Source organism: Nerophis lumbriciformis, linkage group LG06 (genome assembly GCF_033978685.3).
Source record: "Nerophis lumbriciformis linkage group LG06, RoL_Nlum_v2.1, whole genome shotgun sequence".
Classification (NCBI taxonomy): domain Eukaryota; kingdom Metazoa; phylum Chordata; class Actinopteri; order Syngnathiformes; family Syngnathidae; genus Nerophis; species Nerophis lumbriciformis.
Genome location: NC_084553.2, coordinates 40,228,120 through 40,245,950, shown reverse-complemented (window position 1 = coordinate 40,245,950; position 17,831 = coordinate 40,228,120). Strand labels below are relative to the sequence as shown.

Sequence of the window (17,831 nt, the reverse complement as noted above, 5' to 3'; positions counted from 1 at the left end):
ACAATTAATCGAAACAGATTTTTTCTAATCAAATTAATCAATTTAATCAATTAATTGTCGCAGACCTGATTCAGCCTGACTTCAAAGCAGCGACTCAAACGAAGCCTGTGCAAGAATATACCACAACATGGTAGACTTATATACAGCAAAAATTAGTGAAAAACTGATGACACGTCATGGAAGAGTTTGATTATTGTATTATTTTATAAAAGAAGATATAAAATAGTTGATGTGGATACGACCTCAATAAAATTGTAAAAACAGGCCCCTCCGACCACCACCAATCATCCATTCACCAGTGTGAGTGGCACTGGGGGCAAGGGTGAAGTGTCCTGCCCAAGGACACAACGGCAGTGATTTGGATGGCAAGAGGCGCGGAGCGAACCTGCAACCCTCAAGTTTCTGGCACGGCTGCTCTACCCACCACGCCATGCCGCCCCCTTTACTTGTTTAAACCCTCCTACCAGCAAGCTCCCTGCGATAGCGTCTTCGCCATGTCAGCCATGTTTTGTTTTTTAGCGCTTTCATATGGAGTCTACTGACAGATATAAGTTAGAACTATACATTACTTTTTATTAGAAATGGCAACAGAGCAGGATTTTAGCATGCGTGTATATGAGCCAGTCTGCCACACAACGAGAAGATAGAGAAAAATAAGGAATGTGTTGACAACAACTTTGAATATCAACAACATCTGAATAATAATGGTCGACTCGCGGAAAGATCTCTGGGTAACCCTCTAAAATATTAGGAGAAATAAACTGATGTAACAAAGGGAAAATGTCTCATTTAAGTCTCAAATTTCAAACAGAACGTTTGGAGCAAGTTTGGAAAAAGGCAAGATTTTTTTATAAACATCTCCACCATGCCTCTATGGTTTGATTTAAAATTTTTGGGACTTATGGGAATCCCAAGTACACAAAAAAACAGTACCAACAGGTAATACACATTGGTTATGCAGATGAGGACCCCTTTAAATTCCAGAAACTAAGAATTCCAGAAACTTCAAATCCTTGAACTTTGGTGGAAAAGTGGCTATTTATGTTCATTCTTTCCTCTGGAAAACTAGTTTTCCCATGGTCAGAGATTGTGGCTCCAATATAACATGGCAATGTAAAGTGCCACTATGACGCAGACCACAATGTTTTTGACCAAACATACGCACTCATATCTGAACTGATGTCACAAAAAATAAGCACTAGCAGAGTCTAAAAAAAAACACACAGACCTTTGAAAAAGGAAATGTTCTTTATCTGCACCTATTTTAACTTTAGTTCAATACTCCTGCTGTAAAGTAACAATCCTAGAATAATTTCGCCACACCTAGTGTGTGTGTGACAATCATTGGTACTTTAACTTTACTTTAACTATCATGATCTATAAAGAAACAACTGGCGACTAACCGCTGATTATTGTAAAGCAGGCTCTAAGCACAAGTTAAGCAAGCATAAAGAAACAGGAACTTTGACAAAAGCAACATATGTTGTTGCAGATGTTCACAAGAGAAGTCATCCAATTCATCATTTCACATGTCACATGTATCTGAGCCAGAGCCGCGATACTTTTCCTGTGTGTGCATGTCGCTGTTTGTGTGTCATGGCTGATTGCTCTTGACTTCATTAATCTCTGCAGTGTGGTTATGATTAGCTCTGCGAGGCATGCCAGAGGACATCTGACACGCTCACACAATCACCGTTTGGTCTGGCCACCTCGTAGGTCTGCCTCTCGCACGATGCAACCAATGAGCTGGGAGCGAAGACGGAAAAACAATCTTGCGTGGGGCAAGGGCCATGTATGTACAGTTCATCTTTTTGACCTGTTTTTCATCCGCTTTCTCCTCCCACATTTTCCATCCGAAATTAAACCATTCCGCTTTCAAAATTTTCGGCAGATTCAAGACACAAGGAATATCATTTTTGTATTTTCCAAAAATGACCCATATTTCCTGGCATTCAACATTGTCCCATTCGAAAGGAATGGAACATTTTTCAATGGATTAAAATCGTTCCACCATCAAAACATTCTACTTATTAAATTGTCATGGGTAAAACATTTTACCAATGTTTTTCTTTTTCTCCTGTCCAACCACTCAGGCAAAGCCTAATGTTGATGTAGATGCCCATATATGCTGTACAGATTTACTTTACAAAAGAGAAGTGTGGGATACTTCTCTTGATGCCTTATTTGTATTTGACTTTATTACATGGATTTATATTAATGTTTGGCGCAGCTGGACCAGAGCAGGAAGGGATAGAAAGACGAAAAAAGAAAGACCGTGGGGGAACATGCGGGGACAAGAGGGGGATAAGACAAAGAGACAACAGCAATAACAACAGCAACAACAACAACTACAAAAACATAATAACATCAGAAAATACGATATGTACAATTATGATACGAAAAGTGATAGCAGAGAAGCAGTTAGTGAAGTAAATATCAATAACACAGAAATGACAAAGAACATTATTGCACTACAAATGGAGCAATAAAAATAACAATAGAAATAGCACTATTGATAATGAATAATAATAAAAAATATCTATATTACCAACAATACAATTGTTTCAAATGCAACGATACATATATGTAATGATAACTTGAATGATAAAAGAAAGCAGATAAATGGAGAGGAAGACAGAGAAGCAAACGGTATTAACCTTGTAGATTGTTATAGTATTATTAGGTTAAGGTTTGTCAGTGTGCCGTGTTTTACCCAGTTTTCCCTAGGGCAGGGGTCGGCAACCTTTACCAGTCAAAGAGCCATTTTGACCAGTTTCACAAATTATAGAAAACTATGGGAGCCGCAAAAAATTTATGAAATTTTAAATTAAATTACACTGTATACAGAGAGATTTTTTTTTACTTTGAGTTATGTTTAAACCAGGGGTCTCAGACACGCTGCACACACCTTTATATAAGATTTGAAAGCTGGTGCGGCACGCGGGTTTTAACTGAATGGCGCTTGTCAGCGTCATGCGTGCCGTGTTGGTACAGTATATAGCACCCACCATGAATAGCGTGCCTGGTCAGTTTCACGTTGTATGTGGCTTTTGATTGTTCACGTAGGTGACAGCAACGCATACTTGGTCAACAACCACACAGGTTACACTGACGGTGGCGGTATAAAAATTTTTTTAACACTCTTACTAATAATGCGCCACACTGTGAACCCACACCAAACAAGAATGACAAACACATTTCGGGAGAACATCTGCACCTTAACACAACATAAACACAACAAGATAAATACCCAGAATCCCATGCAGCCCTAACTCTTCCAGGATACATTATACACCCCCGCTACCAAACCCCGCCCACCTCAACCGAAGCACAGAGAGAGGGGGGGGTTGATGTGTGAGGGAGCAGGGTTGGGGTGGGGGCGGGGTTTGGTGGTAGCAGGGGTGTATAATATAGCCCGGAAGAGTCAGGGCTGCATGGGATTCTGGGTGTTTGTTCTGTTGTGTTTATGTTGTGTTAAGGTGCAGATGTTCTCCCGAAATGTGTTTGTCATTCTTGTTTGGTTTTGGTTCAAAGTGTGGCGCATTATTAGTAAGAGTGTTAAAGTTGTTTTATATGGTCACCGTCAGTGTAACCTGTGTGGCTGTTGAGCAAGTATGCCTTGCTGTCACGTACGTGTGGAAGCAGAAGATGAATATTGTATAACAAGTGTTGGGCTAGCAGGCTGTTAATATAGATGGTAGAAGGCACCAAATGTTGTACCATCATGGTACGCCCTTATTATAACTGTAAGGGTGAAAATCGGTGAATATTAATCCCGGGGGAGTTTTCTGCGAGTGAAACTGAAGTCCGGAAGTCTCACGGGAAAATCGGGGGGTTCAGCAAGTAAGCTGCTGAGCCGCATCAGAGTGATCAAAGAGCCGCATGCGGCTCCGGAGCCGCGGGTTGCCGACCCCTGCCCTAGGGGAACAACGTTAATATGTTTGATGAAACGTGATTATATGCATGAGTGTATGTATGCATATGTGCTTGTATATGTACAGTATGTGTATATGTATTTCTGTACCGTAAATTTGCATGTGGATGTATGTACCGTGAGTGTGTATGTACTGTATGTACTGTATGTGTTTATGAAGGTGGGAGCGTATGTACTTATGTATGTAGGTAAGTACCAATGTGTGTGCGCATGTATGTATTAATGAATGTACGTATGTATGTATATATGTATGAATAATTGTGTGTATATGAGTATGTATGTGTATTTGTATGTACAATATATTTGTCTCCCAGTGTGTGCGGGAGCCAGAGAGCCCAACCGGAAAGCAGCACTTAAGAGTCATATAGTTTGTTACTATGACTTGTTAGCATGCTATCGTTAGCTTTTTAGCTAATTTTGTAGTTACACACCTGAGAGTCTAATATTTTGTAATTTCACATAGGCTAACTGTTTAAATGCTAACTATTAGCATGCTTGTTTTTTTGTGCATTTTATTTGACAGATAGACAGACACTAAAGGCGAGTTCCAGTTGCACTGGGAAGTCGGAATTTATAAGTTCGAAAATTTCAACTGGAACGCCCGGAGGTCGGAATTCTTACTCGGAAAGTTGGAGAGGCTTCAAAGATGCCTGCTTTAAATGTAAGCACTAATAGAAAATTATGAAATATTGGATATTTTCACTTCTATTTTTGTTGCACTAAATCAGCCTATACAAAGAAGCATTGTCGGACGCATTGTTCATCCATTGTGTTTGAAGGTTGCAGAAGGAGAGCATATTTGTTTAGAAGTTTGTATGTTTGTATTCAGATAAGGAAAGAGCATGAAAAAGCTTTTGTCGATGTGGCAATCTTGAGTTCCGACCTCGTAACTCTGCTGTGATGTAATTCCCAGCTCCGACTTTCAGCTTCCAAAGTTAATGGAACGAACCATAACAGTCATATTATATTACTTGGCAAAGTTGACTATCTGCTTAACGTGCTAAATGTTAGCATTTGAATTTGGTTTCTGCTTTTCGGCAATTGTACGCAATTCCTACTGAAATATCCCACAGCACATCAACTGCCTAAAAAAAACCTTTCAATTTGTGTCATTTGATGCAATATGCAGCAAGTGACCAACAAATGTATTTCTGATCAAAGTATAACACATGATAATACATTATAGCATACAGAAAATAATGTCAAAAGTAGTCAAATACAAAGACAAATCAGAAACTATAAAATGCAAATCAGCATTATCACAAATTTAGGGTCAAATACAGTAAAGAGAAGTGATAAAAGCATCAGTGGTGAATAATATAGAGGGAAAAAAATGTGTAATGGTTGCTTATACACAAAATTGAGTCAACGAAAACAACTAAAATGTGCCCTTCACTAACGGAATTAATGGTACTAGCAAACAAAGAAAAAACAATTTGAACAACTTTTCCTTGGGGTAACTGCTTTCCGCTTCCATTTGCTTTTACTTTGTGACAAACTCAAATGCAGTGCTTGCAAACCTTACAAAAACACATTTTCTATGTAGAATTCTCTAATAGATATTAGTACAGTTAAATTTAGCCATTCGGCTTATTTGGTTTGAGAGTTATCCTTGAAACAACGTTTGTATTGCTCCAAACGACTTTTCAATCGATTCTAAGCACAATACTGTCATATAAAGTTAAAGTACCACTGATAGTCACACACACTAGGTGTGGTGAAATTACTCTCTGCATTTGATCCATCCCCTTGTTCCACCCCCTGGGAGGAGAGGGGAGCAGTGAGCAGCAGCGGTGGCCACGCTCGGGAATCATTTTGGTGATTTAACCCCCAATTCCAACCCTTGATGCTGAGTGCCAAGCAGTGAGGTAATGGGTCACATTTTTATAGTCTTTGGTATGACTCGGCCGGGGTTTGAACTCACAAACTACCGATCTCAGGGCGGACACTCTACTGCCACTGATTAGGTTTTTTTATTTTATTATTTATATTTATATACAATTATATGTATATATCATATTTATTTTTATTTTATTTTATTGTGACAAACTCAAATGCAGTGCTTGCAAACTTTAAAAAAACAACACATTTTCCATGTAGAACTCACTAATATACAATAGTAAAATTAAAGTGAGCCATCGCTCAACAAAACTCACTAAAATCATATTCAATCCCTTTTTCTAATATTTCCAGAATACACAAGATACTGTTAAACAGTAGGTGCAGTGAAGACTCACTGAATTCCTTAAAAAATTAACTAAAATGAACTAAACTGCCTTTAAAAAAATGGAATGAGTAATATACCTTCAATATTTTTTTTAAAAATCAATAAAATGATTTTTTTCAAATTCTTGCCTTGAAAAACACACACACACACACACACACACACACACACACACACACACACACACACACACACACACACACACACACACACACACACCGCATCGCTATGCAAAACTATTAGTGTGGTTGCGCGTCAACACAAGACAGTAGGCTGACAAACGGTTGAAAGGATGAATAAGAGGAATAATGATGGACAATAATGCCACATGTGTACTGTAGTAGCCAGTGTGTGAGAGAGCATGTGTGCCGATGAATCTCTCATGGTGACAGCGGGGCCGGCAGCAGTGAATGTCCTTCTGGGTGGGACACACACACGTGCACGCAGACACACACATACACGGAGTCACACATACACAGATGGAAACAACCACACTAATGGATCACCCCTGTCTGCACACAATCCGCCTCAAATAATGATGAACCACCACTGCATTTAACTATTTTACACAATGCTCAATTCATTACTTTGCTCCCCCGGCCCCCTTTTTTCTGTGCATATAGGTGAACTAATGCAGGTAATGCTACTTCTCCTCTGCCAGCACAATCAGTTTTTATCCATTAATAAGATATTACGATGGGAAATGAGGAGAAGTGTGAGGATAAGGATGGAGAGGGGGTGAAAAAAAGATTGGTTTAAAATGTAACAGAAGGTCCTTTTCGGCCTTTGGTGAGCTTTCGGTTTGAAGAAATGCTGCATTTTCTTAGGATTTAGGACTGAAATTAGAGATTGGAATCAGTTTTGGGGGGTGAATGTGTGAATATTATTGGTTGAAACATCATTACATAAATTAATATACTATATTAGGGGTCTCCAACCAGTAGCTTGTAAGCTCACCAGCTGATTTTTAGTAGCTTACCAAAGGGTAAAAAATATTTGCTTAAACTCAAAGTATTTTTGCAACTGTTCAATTCAGACATGATACCTCTATTTAATGAAAAATTACAACACAATAGTACAAAGACAGTGACTGAACTGTTTCAATAGAGATCTGCTTGCTACTTAAAGTACAATTAAATGTTGCCAGTCATAAAAATAAGACACAATCGCAAAATCTATCTATTTTGTCAAAGTAGATCTAATAGTAATACAAAAACAGAACTAGAAAGAAATGCATATTGAAATACAAGATGCAGGTGAACAACATTTTTTGTTGTTGATATTAATATGTGGATACCAAATTGTAATGTTCTGGTAAAAAAATCATATTCTTTTTATTTGGGTTGAAATAAGCTATGAAAATAAATATTACAAAAATGCGTAGCCCTTTAGCTTTTGTCATCTTGTAAAAGTAACTCAGAAGAAAAAAGGTTGACGACCCATACTATATAAACTTATTTTTTGGGGGAGTGATTTTATTTTGTTGATCTTAAATTTAGTTTTCTGTTGCCACATCTGAAAGGTTTGTCACAAAATTAAATGCTATTGAATAGCTGAGACGTGTGTGATTAAAAGTACACTTTTATTTTTTTTTTAACCTATAGTATTGTTTTTTGAGGGAAACAAGGATTTTATCTTGTGTTTACCTTTAGTTAAGGTATCTGTTACGATGCCTCAAAAGGCATGTCACATATGCCTGGGCCAATAGTCAATAAATCAAATAATTGAACGATAAATGAAAATGAACTCGATAACTTTGGAATCAATAAATTGTCATGTTCGTGTGTTTGTTTTCTTTGTCTCTCGCTTCCAACAAAAGGGTTCACTCTGTGCATCCCAAAATTAAATGAACAGAGTTAATATTCTTGTCAGTCGCTAGTGGTGACTCGCGAGTGAGAAGCACCGCAAGGTAACAAACATTAAGAGGAAAAACGATAATTGCGAAACCAAATGTCCGGGAAATATTTCTGTTACATCTTCGGGGATGCATAGCTGCGCTGGTAGCGTTCCTTCCAATACAGAAGACAAGCAGGAGTATCGTGGAGGTAAGATGAAGTATATTTAAATATTTTAAGACAGAATCAAAAATACAAGACTGAAAACGCTAGCAAGCGTGGAGCTAAACAAAACATAAAATGTCACCAAGAGTGATAAACAAGGAATGCTAGCGTGTACAAACTTACTACAGCGAGGAGAAAAAACAGGAGAACGTAAATGTTGCCTATTGCAAACATTGACCCAGCAACTATTGCTGGGTGACAGGAAACTATAAAGGGGAGTGATTAACCAAAACACCTGGTGGGAACACTAATTGCAAAACTAAGACAGGTGAGGAGAATCAGTGCCCATGGAAACCAACAGTAAACAGGGAAAGAGGGTGCACCCAGGAAACAGACTAAAACAGAAACATAACCAACATAAATCATGTCATGATCCGGGAAACGGATCATGACAATTTCAACTTTAAACACATGAGAGAGATGAGCCCATCACCAGGGACGAACGAGCCAGTATGCTAAGTTTGTTGGAAAGTAATGGCAACATAAAAAGAAGACAAAACAAACCACCTGACCCAGTTTATGAATAAAAACTGCACATGAAGATGTTCAATATTTATTGAAGTGCAATTTTTGCTAACAGAGATTGAGAGTCTGTTTCTTTTTTTATGTGAGTTTACTTATTAAAGATGTCATTGACCTTCCAATTGCATTGGTAAAAAAACGTTACATGCATAATTCGTATTACACATATTATAAAGAAACCCGTGCTTAATTTGGTCTCAAAATAATGCTTACAATAATATTGTTTATCAATAATTTGTGGGACAATAAATGGACCAGCAAAATTTGATATCGGCCCAGGCCTCGCCACATGGCTAAAGGATATTGCAATAGCTCATCAGACTCGCATGATTAAAAACACCCTTTATTTTGAGCTGAAATGCATTTTCCATCCTCCCTTTGCTAAGCACAGGAGAGAGGAGAAGAAAGAGTCATTATGGATTTCAATTAAGTGATCCCTGGGCAGAGAGGGATGCGTCAGAGAGGGGGGATTAATGTGCTGCGGACAGATGTTTAATAATAATGGCCGAACTGGCCCTGCCGAGAAACACACATCCACCCTACTGTGGCACGCGCACGTATAATCACTCATACACCACCACACACACAATAATGATTCACGCGCAGTGGGGGAACGGAGTGTGACAGTCTTACTCACACATATACTCATCCATAGACAGGAGGAGTGTGTGTCTTTATGACCAGTGCTGGCCACAGTGCATATGGCGCTCATTTAGGAACAATGGGCATGGAGAATGACTGCTTGGATGAGCTTCCTGACTGCGAGAGGTGACTGGAGGCGTGTTAAATGACATGCCCCGTATGGAGAGATGGAGCACGCGGCAGACAGAGCAAAGAGGATGCTGGGTAATTACTGACTCACTTTGGGGGAAACAAAACATTGTCTTTTCAGTGATCATGATAGGGCGAATAAAGCAAGCAGACAGTCTGATGTCAAGAAGGATGAGTGGAGGAACTTGATGGACGAGTGCAATAGAAGGAGAAGAAGACAGTCTGTCGGAATCTAGAAGTGGGTCATTAGACGGTGTGTAAACAGAGCATCTTTCCATGAAGTGCTCTCACTCTCCTTTTTTTGAATCACCCTCTCACCTGGTGACACCTAATCAGAGCAGACAGGACAAATGGCTTCCTGCCGTCATCACAGCCTTGTCAGAAAACGACACTTCGCATTCGGTGTCCGTGCTGTCTTGTCACAACAACGTACCTCCAGTAATTACCAGGGCGGCCGTCCTCCAGCCAAACCCCCTGGATGGATGGGATGAAGTGCCACGGGTTCGCCCCGCAGTCATAACTCTGCGTAGGACGTCTGCCTTCTGCTCCTCGCAACCGCTGTGGCCCTCGGACAGCAAATTAGCCTGGGAGGGAAAAACAGAGGCAAGAGAAAATGGCACTCAAGTATGAAGACACACACTCATCGACTTGCAAGATTTGTGGGTTTGTCTGCCTGCTCAGGAATAATCTATAATAGCTTCGCTAGACAGATAGCTTTGCGATCATTTCGACAGGTAAATATGGCTGAAGAGGAGTGGCAGGCAAAATGAGGGAGGAAGTGCAGAAAGAAATAAACTGATAACTGCATGATGAAGAGGAAAGATAAAGATAATGTCAGGAAAGAGGCAAAATGGATGATGGAATGGAATGGAAGAGTTGTGGCACTGGCAGATCAATACACAGATGCACAATCTGCATCCACAGAAGAGGAATTTTTTTCATCTGATTTTTTTTCTTCAAACTATTCCTGTTTTCTTGCTTTAGTTTTTATCAAATGCAAGGATTCATGTCGAGCAAAACAATTACAACAATAATTACTCTAGTGGTTTCAGTGAAATATCACAGAAGCAAAATCATTTTTAAAATGTGTAAAATTGTATAAAAAGAACACACGTGTTACACGGTTCTTTACGCATACTGTACATGTGAATGTGTTCATGTAAATAAATACATTTTAAACATAACCACAGTTTTTCTAGTACCACTCAAACTTTTAGAATCAACATTGCAACTTTTCATTGTTACATGAAAGTATACTCTTTGATTCCACTTGTTATGTTTTATTTTCAATAGTATTTTTAGAATATGCATATGTATATATTTTTAATTATTACTATTTGTTTTTTTCAACGCTTAAATCTCGAGATCCACTTCAGATCAATCCGTCGAAATTGACATTTTTTTATGTTTTATGCGCATTTTGCTAAATACATTTTGGAATATTTGATATGTAGTAATTGTAGCCTTTTATAGGTCAATAATTCATAACAACAATGATTTTGATTAAGTAATAATATAAATCATAAAAGTGTTAAAAATAAGTCTTTTTTTTTTTTTTTTTACTTTTAACGCTTGAACCTCAAGATCAACTTCGGATCTGTCCGTCGATTTTAAGTTTGTTTTTTTTATATTTATTTGTTTTATGCACTTTTTGTCATAGAAAACTTAGTTGTTTTTTACATTGCAAAGACAAAATAAACACACAAAATATGTAATAATTTACCCAAAAAATATTTCAAAGTGGAATGTTTGACGTGAAGTAATTGGAGCCTAGGATAAGTTAATCATTCATAACAACATTGATTTTCAATAGTATTTTTAGAATGTGCATATGTATATATTTTTATTATTATTGTTTATTTTTTTCAATGCTTAATTTCTAGATCAACTTCAGATCAATCTGTCGAAATGTTATGCCCATTTTGCTGAAATTTTTTTGGAATATTTGATGTGTGATAATTGTAGCCTAAAATTGGTCAATAATTCATAACAACAATGATTTTGATTCTGTAATAATATAAATCAACACATGAATTCTCAGCGATCCAAAAGGGTCCCACTCATAAAAGTGTTAAAAATAAGTCATACATTTTGTTTTACTTTTAACGCTTGAATCTCAAGTTCAGATTCAGATTTTTCCATCGATTTTAAGGTGTGTTTTTTTATATATATTTATTTGTTTTATGCACTTTTTGTCATAGAAAATACAGTTGTTTTTTTACATGGCAAAGACAAAATAAACACACAGCATATGTAATAATTTACCCAAAAAACACTTCAAAGTGGAATTTGATGTAAAGCATTTGGAGCCTTAGATAAGTTAATAATTCATAACAACATTGATTTTGATTTATTATTATTTTTTGAGCGATGCCAGTTTTAAAGAAAAAAAAAACCTACCAGCTGGAAGCGTTGTGTTATTAAAATCAACATCACAGGCAAATCATATTTTTGATGTAGATGCCCATATCAGCTGTATAAATGTACTTTACAAAAGACAAGTGTGGAATAATTCTCTAGTTGCCTTATTTGTATTTGACTTTATTAAATGTATTTATATTATTATTTGGTGCAGCCGGGCCGGAGCAGGAGGGGATAGAAAGAGAGAAAAAAGAAGACAGAGGGGGAAGTTGTGGGGACAAGAGGGGGGTAAGACAGAGAGACAACAACAACAGCAAACACAACGATAACAACAACAACAACAACAGAACAACATCAGCAAATATGATATTTACAAATTTGATAGTAAAAGTGATATCAAAGAAGCAGTTAGTGAAATAAATAATAATACAGAAATGACAATGAACATTATTACACTATAAATGGAGCAATATATATACCAAAATAAGTAGCACTATTGATAATGAATAATAACAATAATTGCCTCTATTATCAACAATACAATTGTTCAAATGCAACAATACATATATGTAATGATAACTTGATATACAAAAGAAAGCAGATAAATGGAGGGGAAGAAAGAGAAGCCAACTATATTAACCTTGTAGATTGTTATAGTATCAATAGGTTAAGCTTTGTCAGTGTGCCATGTGTTACCCAGTTTACCGTGGGCCAACAACGTTAATATGTTTGCTGAAACACGATTATATGCATGAGTGTATGTACGTATATGTACACTATGTGTACATTAAGTTAAGTTAAAGTAAAGTACCAATGATTGTCACACACACACTCGGTGTGGTGACATATTTGTCCTCTGCATTTGACCCATCCCCTTGTTCATCCCCTGGGATGTGAGGGGAGCAATGAGCAGCAGCAGTGGCCGTGCCCGGGAATCATTATATGTTAAGAAGCTAGCTGGACAAAAAAATTTAATAAAATCAACATTACAACTTTTCATTGTCACAATTCAACTGTATGCTCTTTGATTCCACTTTTTATGTTTTATTTTTAATAAGTATTTTTAGAATGTTCAGCGGGTCGATAAAATAATGAGCTGCAGGCCTTGGCTCCCGGGCCACACTTTGGACACCACAGGTCTAATATATACTTTATGATAGTATATTGACATTGAAGACATGAAACTAAATATAAGACAAACATTGGTAATTAGACACATGTGTTGTGAAACATTAAGGTTGGACTCGCCGCATATTCAGTAGATGCTGACGCGAGCCTTCATGAACGTCCATTACTTTGAAACACAACATCAGCAAATAACGTGCGTAGCTACTGCTAATTGACGTAATTTGACGGTAAACTTTACGCAGACCACAAATATTATAATTCATGTCGGTGCTTTTGAATATTGTTTGAGGAAACGTGAAGAAAACACACACAAAAAACTCGATCTTCAATTTTTACCGGAAGTAACTTTCAACCGGATCGGATCTTCTTTGTTGATTGACAGCTTGGTTTCCCTAGCAACAGTAAACGCAGCCCAGTGCAGGGGGGTGGCCATGGCGGAGCTCCTCAAGATTAGGTGTAAAATTGAAGAGTTCCGAAAACAACAGTTCTACAAACAGAGGTATCAGTAACGATTATTTTTTTTCTGAAGGCTTTCTAGTTAGCTACACGTTATTCGGGTGTTAAATAAGCTAAAACTAAGATTTAGGCTAAACACGCATAGTAAACTCTAGCTAAGTTACCTTAAAAAATTCACATACGGTTTTTTTGTGTACACCTATATGAATAATACGCGTAATTATATATTTACATATATCCACCTTAAACTTGATTCTACCGTAATGTTGATTAGTTTGCATTAGAGTGCACGTCCGGGTTGTGCAGCGACAGTTTATTTTGGTTAGTTGGTTGAGGTATATTTCTAACATGTACACAATTTCAGTAGGATACATAACACATTTTCATTTTTTCTGTACAGCATGTCCGAAAAGGAGTAGGAAAATGCAGAGTTTATTTAATCCTACTCCTTTTCTACCTCAGAGCAATTCCGGTATTAACACATGTTCACTTCCTGTTCTTCATTGGTACACAATTTACATCAATTAATTCTGAATACAACAGTTTTTTACATAACTAGTTAGTTAGGCTTCACATAATGATATGAATATTATATATTTTTAATAATGTTCAATATGTTTGTCATAATTCTACCTCGGACTTTGTAAATTTGAACAGTTTCTTAAAGTGAATCAAATTAGTGCTTTTTATTTATTTATTTGCGTAATCCATTCCACAATTTAATTTCACATGCTGATATATTATAGAAGTAGAATTGTCTCATATAAACTTATATATATCAATATGATAAGTAGAATTGTCTCACATCAACTTATATATATATATATATATATATATATATATATATATATATATATATATATATATATATATATATGATATTAATACAAGCGGTAGAAAATGGATGGATGGATGGATTAATACATATGCATATATTGATAAATATACAAATACAAATGTGATACACAAATAAATAATTTGTATAAATAAACGCATATTTGTAAATATATTTTTGAGATTTGAAAATATATACAAATAAAATTTATAAATATAAAAATGTGACATACAAATAAATCAAGAATTTGTATAAATAAACGTGTATTTGTAAATATATTTTTGAGATTTGAATATAAATATGCTTGATTTTGTATTTGTATTTGTATTGAATTTGCATATTTGGAACGCTTTTTTGCTTTTGTGTCGATGAGACATTCCTCCCACAAACCAGATGCACAAATAAATGTGACCTACACACTCCCCTGAACAACCAGCAGAGGGCACTGCAGCCAGAGCGGTCTCGGTCACAGAGCATTATAAATGATAAATGATAAATGGGTTGTACTTGTATAGCGCTTTTCTACCTTCAAGGTACTCAAAGCGCTTTGACACTACTTCCACATTTACCCATTCACACACACATTCACACACTGATGGAGGGAGCTGCCATGCAAGGCGCTAACCAGCACCCATCAGGAGCAAGGGTGAAGTGTCTTGCTCAGGACACAACGGACATGACGAGGTTGGAACTAGGTGGGGATTGAACCAGGGACCCTCGGGCCGTGCACGGCCATTCTTCCACTGCGCCACGCCGTCCATGCATTATATGCAAAATGCCCGGAGTTCTCTGCACAAAAACATTCCACGTCTTTACAGAGAGAACGCACAACGGGCCTGAGCTTGCTAATGTTAGCGTTGTATTAGCTAATGCTAATTTATCCAGTTAAACTGAAAGACCGTGCTAGCTGCTTATTTTATTGTATCAATGCCGTTTAATGACCTTGTCCCGATGTAGATACTGATCTCTTATGAGTGCAATGTGTGTCAAATAATCATCATATATCAATCATCATATGACCCTCCCTAGTGTACCTCTGATTGGCTCGCCAGTGTCTGACCATGTATATGACCGCTCTGGCTGCAGTGTCCTCTGCTGGTTGTTCAGGGGAGTGTGTAGGTCACATTTATTTGTGCATCTGGTTTGTGGGAGGAATGTCTCATCGACACAAAAGCAAAAAAGCGATCCACATATGCAAATTCAATACAAATACAAATACAAAATCAAGCATATTTATACTTCAACAATATATTTACAAATACATGTTTAATTATACAAATTCTTGATTTATTTGTATGTCACATTTTTATATTTATAAATTGTATTTGTATATATTTTGGGGCACCACGGTGGAAGAGGGGTTAGTGCGTCTGCCTCACAATACGAAGGTCCTGAGTAGTCGTGAGTTCAATCCCGGCCTCGGGATCTTTCTGTGTGGAGTTTGCATGTTCTCCCCGTGACTGCGTGCGTTCCTTCCGGGTACTCCAGCTTCCTCCCACCTCCAAAGACATGCACCCGGGGATAGGTTGATTGGCAACACTAAATTGGCCCTAGTGGGTGAATGTGAGTGTGAATGTTGTCTGTCTATCTGTGTTGGCCCTGTGATGAGGTGGCGACTTGTCCAGGGTGTACCCCGCCTTCCGCCCGATTGTAGCTGAGATTGGCTCCAGCGCCCCCCGGAATAAGCGGTAGAAAATGGTTGGATGGATGGATGTATATATTTTCAAATCTCAAAAATATATTTACAAATACGCGTTTATTTGTATAAATTGTTTATTTATTTGTATATCACATATGTATTTGTATTTGTATTAATATATGCATATGTATTAATATCATATTGATATATATAAGTTGATGTGAGACAATTCTACTTCCGTAATATACTAAAGGTTTTAAGTGTTGTATGTGTATACAAGTGTTTTAAGTTAGATTTTTCTCTAAGGTTATATTTCTCCTCTTGTTGAGAAGAATTGTTGTACATTGTAGGGTAGCAGGTTATAGTTTGCTTGGTACATAATTTTAGCTGTTTGCAAATGCACCAAATCATTGAATTTCATTATTCTTGATTTAATAAAGAAAGCGTTTGTATGTTCTCTATATCCAGCATCATGTATTGTTGTAACTGACCTTTTTTTAGCACAGTTAGTGAATGAAGTGTACTTTTGTAATCAGTTTAAGTTTAAGTGTATAATAAATCGTACTTCCGGGTTGTGGAGCGACAGCTTAAGTGTTAAAACAAACATTCAAAAGTAAGTCGTCGTTATGAAACTGACAATTGCATGTTGCTTTAGGTTAGCTGAGGCAAACAAACGGGCAGAATTCAAGGCTGTTCTCAAAATCCAGAGCTGGTTCAGAGGCCACAGGGTGAGAATCTACATCAGGTAATACATGGTCCACGTGTCTTTATTTGTCACATGACATATTGTACCCTTTTTTATTTCATACTGTACACGTCCCACCAATTGTAGCTTTGTCTTTTTCCTTCAGGGCTTATAAAACATCTAGGCTATGTTAATTTACAGGGAAAATTCTGATACTGGCTCACTCCCATAATCATAGGACTTCGGGAGCTTTGCAAATGGCCTTGAGGAATATATGTGGCTAGTTCTATGTGCTCCTTTCACGCACACACACACACACGCACACACACACACACACACACACACGCACACACATTGAGCGTCTCTATCTCCATGCCTGTTCTGTGCTGCGACCCCAGTGCTATTCTGCAGGGTCAGCAGACAAACTTCCAGACAGTAGGTTAATTCAGATTACTTTAGTTAATTGATCAAAGCGTTAAGTGGATGATTAGCAACAATTTTAGCTGCCTAAGTGCAACTCTGGGGTTGTGCTATCCCACTATAAGCATTGATTTTCTGGGTGTATAAATGGCCTTTTGGAAATGGATGGCCTCATTGGAGGTGGAGATCTGCAATGGACTTGCATTTAGAGTATGTTTGAAGATGAATACAAATGTGTGCCGCTGCTCTAAGGGTTGTGGGAGGGAAGGCTCATCGGACATGATAGAAAGGCCTGGAGGAGCAGCAATTTCCTGTGTGTGAAGAAGCATAATGATTCTCTGACCTTTTAATTCCATTACTTTACATCATAACCTTTTGTGAGCAAGCAAAATCGCCGTTTTCCTTGCTTTCAACAGTTTATTATTGATTTATTTTTTTTGTTCTCGTCAACACCTAATTTAAATACATTTTTAGCAGGATATTCATTGTTTTTTTTAGTTATTATCATTTGCATCTCAATAGGATTTATTGTGTTTTTAGGTTTTATTTGACCCACTATCAAAAGACATTCAAAATTTAATTTAAGTCCCCCCCATTTAATGTGCACAAAATAGCCATCTAATCCTCTGCCCAATATGACTTTATTGCAGGCATCTGCACGAGAAGGCGGTCATTATACAGAAGATATGGCGGGGCTTCAGAGCAAGGGCACTTTTCAGACAAATGGTGACGGTAAGCCCAAACCAGGAACAGCTAGAGATGTATTGATTAGGTTATGATAACAGGCATTAGAATT

The 17,831-nt window shown here is 37.4% G+C and overlaps 1 protein-coding gene across 1 annotated transcript in view; it reads left to right on the top strand.

Annotated features, from left to right (window-relative positions):
• Positions 1–13,253: 13,253 nt before the first annotated feature.
• Positions 13,254–17,831, top strand: part of spata17 (spermatogenesis associated 17) — a 97,109-nt gene continuing 92,531 nt past the window's right edge. Inside the window, exons 1-3 of the mRNA XM_061963539.1 lie at positions 13,254–13,499; positions 16,586–16,675; positions 17,686–17,767. Coding sequence (XP_061819523.1) covers positions 13,432–13,499; positions 16,586–16,675; positions 17,686–17,767 — 240 coding nt within the window. The 5' untranslated portion in view covers positions 13,254–13,431. The remainder of the gene's footprint in view (positions 13,500–16,585; positions 16,676–17,685; positions 17,768–17,831) is intronic.